This window comes from Ylistrum balloti, unplaced genomic scaffold (assembly GCF_031769215.1).
Source record: "Ylistrum balloti isolate Yb309-2 unplaced genomic scaffold, AGI_CSIRO_Ybal_v1 Utg371952, whole genome shotgun sequence".
Classification (NCBI taxonomy): domain Eukaryota; kingdom Metazoa; phylum Mollusca; class Bivalvia; order Pectinida; family Pectinidae; genus Ylistrum; species Ylistrum balloti.
Window position 1 is genome coordinate 1 of NW_026782956.1, and position 16,693 is coordinate 16,693.

General features: G+C 35.6%; 2 protein-coding genes across 2 annotated transcripts; one reads left to right on the top strand and one right to left on the bottom strand.

Moving 5' to 3' along the window:
- The first annotated feature begins 2,835 nt into the window (after positions 1-2,835).
- Positions 2,836-9,821, top strand: LOC132563988 (monocarboxylate transporter 12-like). The gene is made up of 5 exons (XM_060228741.1): positions 2,836-3,094; positions 7,429-7,572; positions 7,678-7,788; positions 8,689-9,504; positions 9,700-9,821. Exons 1-5 carry the CDS (start codon positions 2,836-2,838, stop codon positions 9,819-9,821), a joined length of 1,452 nt encoding a protein of 483 aa, XP_060084724.1.
- Positions 9,822-15,067: 5,246 nt separating this feature from the next.
- LOC132563989 (proteinase-activated receptor 2-like) lies at positions 15,068-16,051 on the bottom strand. The gene has a single exon (XM_060228742.1). The coding sequence runs from the start codon at positions 16,049-16,051 to the stop codon at positions 15,068-15,070; it is 984 nt and encodes a 327-aa protein (XP_060084725.1).
- Between the last annotated feature and the right edge of the window lie 642 nt (positions 16,052-16,693).

The following is a 16,693-nucleotide window of genomic DNA, read 5'->3' on the forward strand; positions in this document are numbered from 1 at the left end:
GGATTCATACGACAGGCGATTTATTTTAGGTTATCGTAAACCGCTTAGTTAAGAATTTATTTGTCTCAGTGAGGGATGTCTTTTCCTAGTCAATTGTTTTTTACTCCAGGAATAAAGTATTTGTTTTTCAAACCAATATGTACATGATCAGAAAGTAACATAATGTAAGAATTATCAATAATAAAATCAAACTTGTGACTAATTAAACCTTTTATAGAATCCATTTATTTGGAAAAAACATAATTTAAATATGCAGTATTTGATTCCGCCATTTAACGTTCATTAACTATCTTTCTGATAAACATCTCACCTTTCCTGTCAGCAGAATAATATTCAATGTAGTACGCCTTCTTAATAATTTATTAACATATCACATTGATTGTTAGCATGTAGTACCAATTGTAATGTTTTATTCACAAAACGACAGAAGTATTGGACAACCGGCAAAATCTATGCATGTCCTCTCCTAAAACAATAACAAACACAATGATACAACCGTGGACGTGCTATAAAATATTGCAAATAAAAAATAAATATGGAACAAACCGGCAACTCCAATACATTAAAACTTAAATACTTTCCTTTTAGTATTCTTTAATCTTTAGTAAGGGTATACTTCAACGCAGAGTGAATGAATAAGAACGAGCCTTGTATGTTTAAAGTTACTTACGTCAATAATACAATATGATGCCTCTAAGTCGCGTAACATCCTAACATCGCCGTTACCCGAAACAGAGATACTAACGCCGAAGTTAGGATGTTACATGATCTTAGCCCGAGACTGAGATACAACAATCACGCTAAGTTACAGGTGATAATGTTTTTCTCGCATCTACTTCTTTGATAATTATTCAATATTTCATCTCGTAGAAGCCGCAAACTACCCACACAGTCTCTTCACTTTTAAACAACGTTTGGACAGTGTCGAGTAAATAATGTAGACCGCAGTTACACATATTACAACATATTTTACAGTGGAGATCTACAACATCTGGAATATGATCAGATAATATAACACAGTAAACCTGAAACCGATATATATGCGTATATCTAAGATGGGGTAACACGTGTGATATCCTTGTCTGAGGTGCGAGAATGAATAGAAATCTGATGAAATACGTAGATCTAGTAAACGACATTATCAGCCCCGGGAAACAGTAAAAATTTAATTGTTACATATAGTTGGAATATGTGTTCTACTTACAAATCAATGGTCCAGTTTTCTGATGTAACAATTATTGTTCAGGTAGTATATTTTTATGTTGGAAAAAATGTGCTCAATATAAGCCGTGGCGTGTGTAATTTTAGATTTTCTTTGAAAATGATATAAAAAAAACGAAGTTTTAACAATGATCCGGTGTATATTACAAAACTACGTTGAAAATAAAGTCAATGCTACACTTCATGTGTTGTCTAAATTTCGTCTTGAATTGGACCAACCTGACAAACGGAAAAAACAAAATTGTAAAATTACGCACTTCGGCCAAAGTCGATAGTAATATTCCAAACGCGTATTGGATGTAAAAGTCCGAAGAATATACAAATACAAAATGATTCAGTGTGGTTACTCTATATATCTGAAATCATCCATATACAAAACATCTTGATATTTTAAGATTTATTTAGAAATTCATTCCCATATCCGGAAAGTCATATGACCAACGTGTTGTTTTAATGAAATTCGCTCGAGCCGTCAGATTTTGTTGATATTCGATTTCGCGATCAATCCACCGATGACGTTTTTCATTTGACCAACATGATTAAGTGTGATCATCTTCCTTGCTCGTTGTTCTATCAACACAAATTTTGCAACATGTAGTTTGGGGTTCTTCTTTACAGAAACATCGAATTGCTTTATTTATCTTAAATGTAACAAACCTATCGGCAGACAAGTGTAAAATGTTGATGGAACATCGAGATTCAATGCTAGACACATGACATCTGGTTGAAATTGATAACATCTGATCCTCTAAATCATCAAGAAAATTAATGACCACGTGCATCGTATATACCCACTTTAACTCGAAACCAAAACAAATAGGATGACGTGCTTGCTTAGTTGGTTATCAATATAAATGTTGGAAAGTGGTCGCTTCCAGTGACACAAATCGAGTAACAACGATGGGAGACAAAGTTAAATCAAGGTGCGAAAATGTTTTGGAAGAGGGATGCCAATAAGCTGAGATTTATAATGGTAAAGAGAAAGTTAATTTTCAAACATAATTTTTAAAATTTTTGTTCTTCTGTCAATAGTGTCGGGTGAACCTCAAATTTTGTTATGACCATTAAAGTCATCCAAAAGTAGGAAGACGGGGGAGACATTTGCGACAGGAGTTCGTCTAGTTGGTTGTTTGTAAAATCAGATTTTGGAAGGGGATAGATGGAGAATACTGTAAGCGTTCTATGGAGCATTACACTAACAGCAGTTTCCTGGAGATCTGTATTTCGTTGTATGCTTCTATGAGGAATTTGGTTGTCAACCAAAATAGCCACTCCACTGGTTGCTTTGTTGCTAACAGGACCAACACAATTAAGCAATGAATATTGTCTGAAATTGATATTGGTTTCGGCTCTGGTGAGCGTATAAGGTTATTTTCTTGAGACAGGCGAATGATTTCGTCAGTATTGGATCGAGGACCTCTACCGAAACCTCTATCCACCGGGGGAATTCTAGTATCAAGTATATGTTTGATGATTACAGATAACATGTTTAGGAATTGTTATTTACGTCATTTTAAATTACCTTTCAAGTTCCAGGTACTACCGAAGGAAACACCATATAAAGCTTGAAAGAAATTGCGGTATATTTTGGAAACGCATCAATAACTGACGAACATGACTCTCGAATTCACCAACGGATATGATAATAATGCGTATGTATTCACCGTGTTGGATTACACAGACAATGAACAAACTGAAAAAAATAATGATCGGAAAATACACGTCCATAACACAGATGGCACCGTGGAGACTCAATCAAAATGTCAGCCAGGTACTTTCAATTCGATGGAAATTACAACAAACTCCAGAGAAGAGGGAAACAAAGCATGCCTTAACTCTGTCGATCATGGCTGGGCGTGGGTTGTGTTGTTAGGTAAGCATTTCTTTTCTTATCTGAAAAAAACGTAAGAGAAAGTACTAATAAAGTGTAGACCTTAACAAATTTTTAAATCATGGACGTAGGCTTCGTGTGTGTCTGCGGGTAGGTGGAAAATGTGTTTGTCCAGTACAGTAAACATATAGGTTACCATCTCCCGTTTTGAATATGCTGTATACCAAATATGAGCTTCATGACGATTTCTTTCTATTCAGGTAATACTGCATTATATAAACGGTTTACTTCTTGTACATTTCTGTCTCATTATTTTTTTTATTTCGTGAAATCAAGGTTTCTATACACCAACCTTTACTCAAGTGTCACTGTCCCAATAAAAATAGCATCGTCTGAGAGAAATTCCGAGGTCGGTGTCTTGTGCATTCTCAAAGTCAGCAATCTGGATCGGAACAGAGCATGACGCTGTATACTTCCAGGATTTTATAGAACACTTCAAAGGAATATAAACATTCTTATTATTACAACTATCTTAACGACCCGTCAACACATAAAAGGTCATTAGGGCCATCAATCGGTGAAACTCATAGCGATTCAAAAAGGAAAAAAAACATCAAACAAACTAAAAGGTAAAAAACAAATGCTAAAACTCTTAAATGATTATATTAGTGCAAAAGACTTAAGACTTGTAACGCTACGATAAAAAACAAATTCCGAGTATGCAGAAGGTCAATGCCCCGAGGGTTTTCATCATCTTTCAAGACATGAATGCGTAATGTATATGTGGCCCATACAGCCACAGACAATGACAACTTCGTCTCGCTGATTGTCTCTATAGCATGGATACCATACACCGATGACAGGTTTAATGAAGTGCATTTTATTCTTTTTCCATAGTCGTCTATTGTAAAAAAAATTGTAATGTGAGGACGGTTAGGTTTATTTCGTCTTAATGACTTACGCTGGCGTTTATGTGAATCTGCATCGGTTTCCCTGGCTCTCCGGGATGATCGTTGTCATACTTCTCGGTAAGAACGGATATGGTTACTGTTTTACGCTTGCTTGGCAGTACATGTCCTTACGGGGGGTCAGAACACTGCCAATCTCTGGCTCAAGGAACAACTCTCTGAATAGAGCAAATCTACAACATGATACCCATCCTTAGAGATCACCGTTCATAATAATTACTCGCATGAATCCTTACTAAGAGATGCCATTTATAGAAAACTACACAAGGTTGTGATTACATATATAACTTCAAATGGCACGTATAACCTTTGTTGTCCACCAAGTGGTCACGGCAATTATTTTTTCAGAGCTGGAATGTAATCCATGTTTTTAGATGTGCGTTTGGAGAGGTACCAGAGAGTAATATGCTACAATTCCAATTGAAACATCTTTTTCTATGTAAATTGTTTATTTGTCAAATAACATTTACTAATCACCAAAAACATCTGGGGACAATGCCGAACATGACGATGACGAATAGCACTGATTTTGATGCTGAAAGTGACGATGTCAATAGTGGCGATTGCGAACGTGGCAATGGCGGTGTAGTCTATAGTGGAATTAATGATCGAGACACCTGAAACGACCGCGCTAGACCAGTATCTCTAATACACGTCCAGCATACCCTTGTTAGTAAGTCTGGAATCATTTATTGTAAAACCTATCACACTTTAACTTTATCTAAGAGATGTAAAATATTAATCATCAACATCTGTATTATTTATGATCAGTATTCATCATCAAAGTCATTAATATGCTACATCAATAATTAACATATATGCCACCAATATATACCTATCTATCATCAATATGCAACATAGGACACTTATCAACAACAATATATATTCCCATTATCAGCAGTACCTAAATACTATTTTTTGATGTATCATTTATTATATCATGATAAAAACTATCGATCTAGATTTTAAAAGTATCGAACAACGTTAATGCTTGTTGATATCTATTTATGATAAAATTTCAATCTGCATGAATGCATTATCTACCTTAATGTAGGCATCAATACGTTGTGACCTTGGTATTTGCTACGCCCTTGATCCTCATAGTTATCGATCGATCTCTGCCTATCCGTATTCAGCAGGTCCCTCCAAGTTTAGATTACATCTAGTTTTGTATTGATGTTACAAAACGATTCATCGTCTAACACTTTCAGTCTCTTGTCAATCTTTTGATAGACATTCGCAGCTGACAATGGAAGAGTATGATATTTTCTCAATCTTTGGTTTGGAATTCGCGGGTTAGGTTAGTGGTGATAAAAGTACATAATCATTGAGGATGCAGTTGATGTCAGACACTGTATTGGTGATGGTACGATGGTGATGACAATCATATGGCGATGATACAGGTGTGTATGTCTAGACAGGTAACTGGTAAAACACATAATATACTGCGGTAGAGTCGGATTTTACTGTACGATATTTATAGTTATATTCACCTTTGCATACGGTGACACCTTTGCATACGGTGACACTGAGTCACTAGGCTAGCTAGGACAGTTTGTTACCGCTATGTTCCATTTCGTAGCCCCGTGTGTTATTGGGGAAGCTCCGGTATTTTCTTACAGAGTAGTCTATACCGTGTTTTTGTCTATCTCATGTTATGTTAACCGTTTATTGATTTGTTGTCTATTCCGGATGGGACCAAGCGTTCGCTATGCAGGATTTTGTTGGTTGAGCCTCCTGGTTAGAGATTATTTTGGGTCTATAAAAGTCGGTAATGTTTGGGTGTGATCTCTCTTCCTGTAGTCGGCAGCCTACCGTTAATCACGGTTTCAAGTCAGGTAATCCTACCTCTCCATTTCGTCAGCGAGATGGTCTATTCTACTTCGATTTCTATTTTGCTTCGTCAGCGGTATAACATCTTTGTTTCCTCGCTAACACTAATCCGTCCCGACAAAGGGATGCTGCTTTGCTCCTATTACTTTTCTTATACCGTCGAGTTTGCAGAATGCTCTGTCTTTGATATTTTGGTTGAAGTTTATAGCTGTACTTGTCAGAGAAAAGTGGTTGGTCGCATTTAAGTAGGATAGTTTACGATAGAGGGACAGGTGTGGACCGGGTGGTCTTTCGTATACGCAAACCTGAGATGTCCAGCGGAAACAACTTTAAAAGATATTGATATTTACATGTTAATACTTTGTTAACCTTGATCGTAATGACCTTTTATGTGTTCACGGGCCGTTAAGAATGTAATGATAATAATAATCACTAAACTTAAAACATTATACCCAGTATTCGGGTGTAAAACTTCAGAGTTGTTATTTTTATTTGAGGACACTCCTGTGGCTATTTTCCTTGGGCACTAACTAAATTTATACACACACAAGTTTAATAGTTTTACTGGTGTTATCTACCTAAGCTGGAATTCCATCCCATATTTATAAGCTAGACGGCAGTTTGCTATTATTTACATGTTAATGGTTTTAATGTAAGTGTTCCGCTTGACCCATCTGTGATTGTCTAAAGTTTATGCCTATACCAGATAGCTGTATATTTCTTAATTCATTGTAAACATCACTATTGTTATCCATATTAAATTGTTAAACTACTTTTGCGGTGTTCATTTCACTCTGTGACATAGGCACAATGAACCTGGTGTAGTAATGTGCTTGCATATCTGGGTGTTACCTGTTTGACTATATTGGACTTGGAACACAACGCGAGTCGATACTCTTGTGTTTAAGCCCTTAACCAAACTACCATACAATAATGTAGACATTAATTAAATAAACGAAAAAACAATCATGAGAATTAATTGACGAATAGTTAAGTATTTCTTAATTTCTATCAAATACTGGTACAACATTACGGCATTTTACAAAATCAATTCTTGTTAAAATTTCATCAGTGAGTAAATATACATAGATATCAGTATGTCATTGTCATTTTAATCCAATGGGTTATTACCTAGTCAATTTGGCTAGCCTGAGTAAAAACCGTTGCCGGAAGTGGCGTTTGGTATGTTAACAGACTCAACGGATACAACTACATACCCCTGGGGTATCTCCCTATTCTGGCGTTGAAGCCATATTATTGGTTTCTATGTATCGCTACTTCTTACCAAATATCACGCAGGGTCATTTATAGACAAAGGCCTGGTAACACAAGCTCTGGTATATGATTCTTTTGTAAGTTTATTTAAGCACACAAGAAAGCTACAATTCCACTTACACTTCTCTATACCGATGGCTCTAACACAGATGATTGACTCTACACTAATATTGCCTGCAGAATATTTCGATGCTTTCAAAAATTTCAGATTATGCCATTGCTTAATCTGACCTCATTTGTTGTACGATTGCATTGTCAAAGTCGAAACAAACCTATTGAGCATTTTCTTTTTCATTCCAGGTGTATTTTTTACATCGATGTTTTTAGTTGGTAGCTCGAAGTCTTTCGGTATTCTCCATGTCGAATTATCCACAAAGTTTCAAGTCTCTAACAAAGCTTTATCCATATCTCAATCCTTAGCAGGATTTTTACAACAGTTTCTCGGTAAGTATTATCTTGTTAAAGGAATCTTGAGATCATTTCAAACATTTCCTATATCATCACATATTAAAAAATATTTCGATTATAAATGTGTTCCTTTTAATCCAGGTGCTGTAAGTGCCGCTTTAACTAAAAGATATTCCCACCGAACGCTGATATTTTGGGGAGGTTTAATGATTGGTGCAGGGTTAGTTTTATCATCGTTTGCTACTTCAATTGGTGTGTTTCATTTTACGTAAGGAATTATAATAGGTAAGAGATATAGCCAGACTTAAAGACAAAGAACTGTCGATTTCTTATTAACCAAGAGGCTCGATGTAATAATATTTGCACCGAAGTATAATGTAGGATGATGTTAAAAAAACATTCTAAACACTCAAGGAGTGTTAACGGTTATGAATAATGCAGTGTCTTATTTTCTTTCGATGGATAATTCAGCAATTAAATAGACAAAAATATTGACGTCACCATTTGTTACCATTTGGAAACAAGATGCACGTGCACACCATTCCTGTCTGATAATTATTTGTGAAAAAAAATGCACGTCCCCTACTACTTACAAAGGAACAGGTTAGAAAGGCCTCACAAAATCTCAATGTTCGTCATGATACGTGAACATGTCAGATAAGTTATGAATGATTTTTGTGGAGTAATCAACACGCTGACGGCGAGGTAGGTGAAAAATGTTGTGCTTGCAATTTTGATTCTTCGGCCCTATTAAGGAGTTCTGCCAAAAGGTCATACATACAAAAAGTCAGTTGCTGACCATCAATGGTCTCGCTCTCTTCCTTCTACTACCGTCACTTCCTTTTCTGCCTATTTGAAAACGCAACCCGAACAATGTCGATGTAATGATGTCATTCTGATATTGAAGTAAGTAACGAGACAATGCAATATTATCAGTTTGTGTTGGTGCGGTCATTCAAGATCATCCATCTCTTAAATAACATGGACTAAAGTCTTTATGCGAACTACTACAGGTGTAGAATAGTTAAGACAAACTGTTTTTACGTTTTCACTTCAAATACTATTTTCGCTAAAAGTGTTTCCTTATTCCATCCATCTGTTTTTGCTTGAGTATAGTATTGAGTTATTTTAGAATATTTGATCTTTTTCAAGGTGTGGGATATGGAATAACCTTTTCACCAGCTGTCGTCATTGTTTCCCAGTATTTCAGTAAGTACCGATCAATCGCGTCAGGGATATCTCTCGCCGGAGGCGGTTTAGGAGGAATGGTATTCCCCTACTTTATTAGATTTCTTTTGACAGAGTACGGACTACAAGGGGCATTACTTGTGTATGGAGGTGTTATGTTTAACATCTGTGTATGTGCACTTCTGATACGTCCCCTAAACCCAAAAAAACTCGCACAACAAGAACAAGCTATCGGGAAGAACACAAAACCCGATGGTATAAAACGCGAGATGTTTTCAACGATTCCAATGCTAATTTGGCGTTCCATGAAGGATTTAGAATGGAAACTATTCAAGGAATTGGATTTCATCCTTTTAATTTTCGCTGTTTTTTTCGCTATGTTCGGATACAATAGCCTGTTTAATATTGTCCCTCAGTTCATGAAGGAAATTGGATTCCCGAACGAAGATGGAGCATTTATACTTCTTATTTTTGGACTGACAGATCTTATTGGAAGAATTTTATTTGGATTTGTTTTAGAAATATTTCCTTCGCATCGGAAAGGATTGTTTACCATGATGATTTTGCTATTTGGATTCGGAATCACTGTTACATCGTTTTTACGAAGAAAACTTTATCTATGCGTTTTCATGGGATGTTATGGTTTATTTGCCGGTGGTTTCAATGGAACGCTGATGATTATCACGTTGGAATTCGCAGACCTTGAACGACTTCCAAGTGCCTGGGGCTTTGTATGCTGGTCATCTGCCATAGCATTTTTGTTAAATCCTATTTCAACAAGTAAGCAGAAACTTTTCTTTATCATTGAGTTAATATAACTTAGAGAAAACCAGCCTGCAGCATTTTGAAACCCATATTCGTTACCTTGTCACTTAATCATGACAATGCATAAAAATGTTTAAAAGCAGTATATCCCGATATCGGACTTTCGCGATAACTTTGTAAATGTCCTTAGTTTTTTCGTTTTCTTTTCAGGTGCAATCAGAGACATTACGGAGACATGGTCGTTCGCATTTCAGTTGTCCGGAGCTGTGGCCATGATTGCTGTTCCAATTTTGCTTTTTAAATGCTTGAAATCACGGTGTTTGAAGATTTGAAAATATCGATTTTTTTTTTATTGATTTAACGCTACTTGTAGTACTTTTACAACAGGGTTGACTGTTATATATATGATTAACCGGAACAGTTCAGCAGTATAATCCAGTGTTTAATACAATAATTGAGACATCTATTCTACAATATTTCAAGGAAGCTGACACGATCAAGTCACTCTCTTTGCAGTAATTGAGGGGTTTTACTTAAATAACAACACATGTCGGTAAGGTAAACTAATAAAAAAATGAAAAAAGCAGGTCCCTGTGTTGCATTACCTACCATGTCAAGTTGTTGCGTACTTGTGTTTACGTGTGTTTTGTATTTACTTTATTATTTAGATCGTCGGTAATTCAAATCATTCTTCAATTGTAAAATTTATTTATTTATTACTATCTTAACGGCACGTCAACACATAAAACGTCATTACGGCCATTCACCGGTCAAGCATACAGCGATCCAAACAGGGAATAACATCAACCAAACTAAAACGTAAGAGACAAATGCTAAAAATTGTCAATGGTTATATTATCATAAAAGATTAAAATGGTAAGTCATAGTCTATGATATACATCAACCTAGAATTTTCAAAGAGCGTCTTCAGATATTTCTCGAGTAGACAGAAGGTCAATGCAGTTCAATAAAAACATTTTATGGCGAATGGCTCATTATGGTCTTTGGTTTTTTTTTGAAACACGGTTTTATATTTTGGTTCAAATATAAGTGATAAAGGATTCGAATTACGCTGTGTTTTGTATTGGACTCCAATTGATTTCGACGGCTATATAGTGATAGTTCGTTAGCCTCCACATAGAGGCTTGCTGTAGGTGTGGTCTTATAAGCTCCGAGAGCGAGCCTCAGACCTTGGTGATTAACAGTGTCTAATAATTTGAGATATGACGGTCTCGCAGATCCATACCGATTTAAAACCATTTATCAAATTTTAAGCTTAGTGGCAGGAGGAATGGAATACACATACCAAAATCAAATTGCAATCCGCTAAACCTGTTTTCGGTGAATGGTCTCCAGGCTATAGAGACAACCATCAAGGCGAGGTTGTCCTAGCCCGTCTTCGGATGGGTCATACATACCTTACACATTCATATATGTCGAAAGGCAAAGATAATCATCGATGTATAGGATGTGATGAGCCATTTACCGTTAAACATTTTTTATTGGACTGCATTGACCTTCTGTCTACTCGAGAACATTTTTATCGTAACATTACATGTCTAAAATCCCTTTTTGAAACTGTTGAGATTTGTAAAATTCTACATTACCTGAAAGACGTTGGTCTATATAATAGACTATGACGTACCATTTTAATATTTTGTGTTAAAATACCCATTTAAGATTTTTTTTGAGCATTTGTCTTTTACCTTTTGGTTTGTTTAATATTATTTCCTTTTGGATCGCTGTGTGTGTTACCGTTTGATGGCCATAATGAACTTTTATGTGTTGACGGACCGTTAAGAATGTAATGATGATAATAATAATCAGATAACAGGAATGGATAATTAACTTTTTAATGATACCGCATTATCTTAAACAATGTTGCTTCTCCGACTCCGAGGTTATTGAGTTTGAAGTAGATCTAAATGCAGATTGGTTTCTCTACTATCAAACATTTAATCAACTTGACCATTTAAGGCTGTTACAGGCATGATAAACGCCGGTGCATTTAGCTATTTTACCATTGAACGACATCACATGTTCCAAATGTTTTTGGATCTTCTTTAGGAATTACTTTGCTGTCTAATGAATGCTAAATTGAATTTACCGGAATAATGTAACTTCTATGAAATAAGAACAACAAAAAGACCATACAAATGTGAACATAATGATAATCCAAATTAAATTTCAATACACAAGGATAGAAGATAAACAAAATAATGATTTACACAGATTACAGCGTATAATAAGACCAGGAGTACTTGAAGAAGTAAATGTCTTCTGCTTAATCGGCGATATCTGCTATGCAAATCCTGGACTAACCAAGTAAATAATGTCATGTTCTCAAACGAAAGCAAGGTACAAAACAAAGAAACCAACGGGCAAACTAACGAGCATCAAATACGTCCATATTGCACAATGTACGAGATCACTATAACGACCATAAAACTAAATTTGATAACCTTGTGTGATGACATTGACTGTTGTCGACAATCGTTATAGACCCTGAATATAGCATCAGCTGCGACATGTAAACACCAAGGTTGAGGATACAGGAATGTTGGTAGAAAAAATTGGTAAATTTTCTTCAGAAGGAAATTAAAATCATCAGGCCTATCATACTGCTGGGTGGAAAGTTGTCTGTTTGTTTCGTTATAAGAATCGAGAAGTTATGGTAGAAATATGCGATGGACGTGGTCAAGACGGTATCAATATCTACAATATTTACTTTGAGACGTGTTTGATATGTTTAGCCATGTATAAAAACAAAACAAGGTGGAAGATGCATTTCACAGTATTGACAGTTGACAGAAAGGTGAAATTTGATAAAAAATGTGAAAAACAGACTGAACGATAGTGACGCACTTGCGCCTAGCAGAGTGAAAGAAATGAGAAAATGGTTCTGAGTCAGGAAGCCATTGAGTGCTAAGGAATGAATTATGGGAATTATAAAGTATATAAAGTAGATGTCGAAAAATAATATTAAGCATGAAAGTTATATTAAATGAGAAAAAAATTACCTGGGAAAAAGCCTTTCTTGAAAGACATGATCAAGGGGGCATATAAAAAGTGCATGAAAGCAGTTGTGTGCAAAAGGGTATTCAAATCAGTCTTGTTTGTCTCCAAATTTTACATTACTTTGTAAATTGGCATTCTGTATTACACCAACAAGTGTGGAATGTGACCGTGTCTTTAGTTTCCAGAATCATTTGAGCTAGCGTGAAAGCAGGCAAATTAGGAATTTTGAAAAAAAATTAGCGCACTGGTGGCAACATCAAACCATTTAAACGAAAATCAGCTCTCAGAACTCCAAAACAAGGGAAAGAAAATGTAGGTTGTCTGCCCAAAACTTGATCATTTATTCGAATAGTGGCATGGTTCAGAATATACACATGTACTTGACGACGTTCTTAAAAATCTGGTGTATGAAAATTACAAATTATTAAAGTTTGGGACTGCTGCATCTCCTCGTCTAGATTTTGACTTTTCTTTCGATCACAGGATTTTCCGCAGTCGCCTCCTCGGCCTCAGGATTTAGGCTCTTAGCATCACTGACGAGTTCAAGAAGGACGAAACGATTAAAGGATGCAGTTTAATCCTTAGTTTTGGCTCTACTGAAGTCAAAAACAAATTTTGAATGTAATTTCACTTGGAAAAGTAATGCCCAATTATCATTTGAATTTAAAGTGCAACTTGAAGGAAAATCGAATAAGTGATGTAACATTACACTTTTCCTAGAGATAAAATTACACAAAGATCAGAAAAAATTGTAACTTCGATTTTATTAAATACAAAACAACATTGAACTATTTACATTAATTACCAATCAAGTTACAAAATGAATTGCAGACATCTCAAATAGAACTGAAATACCTTCCAATAAGAAAACTATTTATTTGTTTATTATATTATGTGCAATTATGATTTGTTTTGGAAAGTGCGCATTTGTATGAACATGTACTATGTAGAATACATATAGGTGTTTATTTGATAAATGTGTTGTACTATTTTAAATAAATGCGCTGTTTCTTTTCTATTGACTTGGAGATCTTGGCCAATAATGACATTCTCAATTAATTTAATCAAATGATGTATATATTACAATATTGACCAATGGTATCAAAGTAGAATTTAAAATTCACTTTGAACACACTTTTTTCCAATCAACCTTTCCAAAAAAGCCCGCAATCTGAACAAGAGGTTTTATATCCTATCATTCAGAAAGTTATCTCGAACCCCGAATGGAATTGAAATGCCATATATCAGATCATCCCCGTGTATTAGTATAAATTAGCAGAACTTGTTTCATTATCAATCATCTCCTGTGCGTCACACTTCCTCGATTATAGGAACTATGTCAGTACTTGAAGGCAACAAGTCTATCTCATAAATAGTATAAAGAACTCCTAATGCCGGCATCCCGCAATGGTCAGTTTTAACTACCTAATATATACAGTTGCTAGATCGCACAACGTTATACGATGTGCGCACGATAGGAAAATTGGACGAAAGAAGCTATCGCACATTTGTATGGTTCTATCGTAGTTGATATAAATATAAGTGTAAATACAAATAAGGATAGGGTTTCTTGAGTCTTTAAATTTATTGAAATAAACTAAGTGTGTTTCCTAATTAAGTCATTAAGATATAGGCTGGACACTTGTAGATATTGAATAGTTAGAGCCACACGTGACCAGCCTTGGTGTACGTACACACTTTATATACTCAATATGTGTAGATAGACATCTCTTTATGTCACAGCAATGAATCATTTCAAACCTTATACCGTCAGAAAGGAAATGCTGTTTTCATTACTTCTGTATTACTGTCATTTTTCATTTATTTCGTAAACAAAAAAATATAATCTGGTAAATCTTGAGTGTTGTGTTTGTTACATTGGCCACCAAGCCGGTACGGATCCGGGCCCGTCACGTATATAGTCGTGTACAGTTAAACTTTTGTTTTCCGAAGAACAACTACTCGCCACTTTCTGAGGTGTGAACCTATATACGAGAAGACAAATTAATGCAGGTTCAGTGTTGTTTCGAAAAATATCAAATTAAAAATGACTTTTATAATCGCCGATCAATTTTAATGTTCATGTGATCGGTATTTAGTTATAACTTCACAAATTTTCCGTTTATCATTCAATCCTTAATAATAGCCAACCATTTTAACCAAAACGTACAAAAAGTGTAATCATATCACACAGTTGTGCACACGATACTGTGTCGTGCATGTGTGCGTACGATGTATGCACAACATGCGCACGAAATTTTTGCGTTGTGGGTTACCACAACTGTATACCTCAGGAAATGGAAAAAAAGTTAGTCAAAGCCTTACTTGGAAATGTGTTCGGGCATTCCATGGTATAAAAAACCTGCAACCTGTCAAACATTTTTAAGAACCTAATATACCAGTTACGAGAGTAGCAGTAATGAGTATTTGACCTTGTCACAAACTGAAAATATGGTACTATCACATCGTAACTGTTCTTCTATCATCGAAATATTTGAAAGAAACACTTACAATTCATGGGTAACATTTGTGAATATCGCATCGTAGTGCACCCAATTCATCAATCATCCATTGGAGTTACGGTTGCCCTCTTGCAGCAGCCACACATACTTGACAACATTCCACGTGTCTCTTTACGGAAGTCGTTGCTCCCGAAGTAATAAACATAAACATTCATTGAATAGTTCAGAGTCTCCAGAAGCGTAGATGTAGCTCGCATTATCAGCATCAACCGTATAGAAACTGCATCCCTCTCGACCGATATTATTGGAACCATAATCACCAAGGGTAACATACAAACGATGAATATCACAGTTACTAGAATCACTAGTTTGGTTGTACGTAATTCCTTAACCTGTTTTGAAGTCATTGTATCTCTTACACTCTTTCCGCGTTTAGAGTTGAACCGATTGAATAAAAGGGTGACCAAGCAGATATTACTAATAAAAACACCGACAAGCGGAAGTCCAAAATACAAAACGGAAACCATTTGAATTAATCTTTTAAGCACATCAGGGTCAATGAATGTTTTGACACTCCTTTGCACATGCGTAATGGTGCCGTTTGTCGGAACGAGGACAAATGGTGGATCTAAAGCCAAAGGCACTAGAATCATAGGTGCAATAATGATCACAACTATTAGACTAACAATGGCGACTCTTCTAGTGAAAATTGTCGCCATTTTGTGTGGTAAAGCAACAGCTATAAGCCGTTCAGTCCCAGCCAAAAGCAGAACTAAGTTCGACCAATATTTTGGTATACGGGTAAAATAACGTGTGATGGATTCTTTATTGCCTTCATTCCATTCGTCCATGTAAAATATCGATATTGCTGTTGGAATGTTCGAGACCAAGGACAGCATATCAAATACGGCTAGAGAAGTTAAGAATAATGCAGTTGAGGAAGATGATTTCTGAATTCGTTTCCCGTAGAATCTCATAGACACAATGGTCCCCGGAATTCCAATTAAAGTTAAAAGTAAAATAGGTATATACAGCAGACCCTCATAACGAAATCCGAGACTTGATCTTGAATGCAACGCCATATTGTGATTTTCGTCAACGTTTGTCCTATGAAAGATGAAAATATTGCTGTCAGTCTTATAAAAAGTTGAAAATACAATCCTCACTTGATAATTTTGTTGTGAATGTCTCCGTTCGGTTTATGTATATAGTCTACTAACGTTAACTCTTAAAGAGAGAGAGAGAGAGCTGTGCTAACGTCTAGGGTATTGTGGTCAAATTCAACATAACTAACTCCTAAAAGGACTGTTGTTGTGTATATTGCCAATCATAAGGCCCCTCCCATGCCGGCTATGGTGATTGGTCGCTCAAATAAGAATAATAGACGATTCCTTTCCGATACCAATAGCACACAAAAACAAAATTTTACGGACAGGGTTACTTTCCTCCAATAAAGGAGATGAAAGAAAATCTTCGATTTCTTTTAACTGATATATACAGACCTATAAAATTGATTGACAAGTCCAGGACTTTTATTTCCACAACTAGAAAAATACTTGTCTTACATTAGGTTGTACAGTTCATTTAAACTACCTGGACAGCTTTACAATCAAATCTTGCAATTTTATTTCCAAAATCAACAAAACGTACACAATATAATATTCCAGTTTTTTCGACATTGGGAATATCCTTTATTAATTGACTGTGTTTCTTGTTACTTAGCA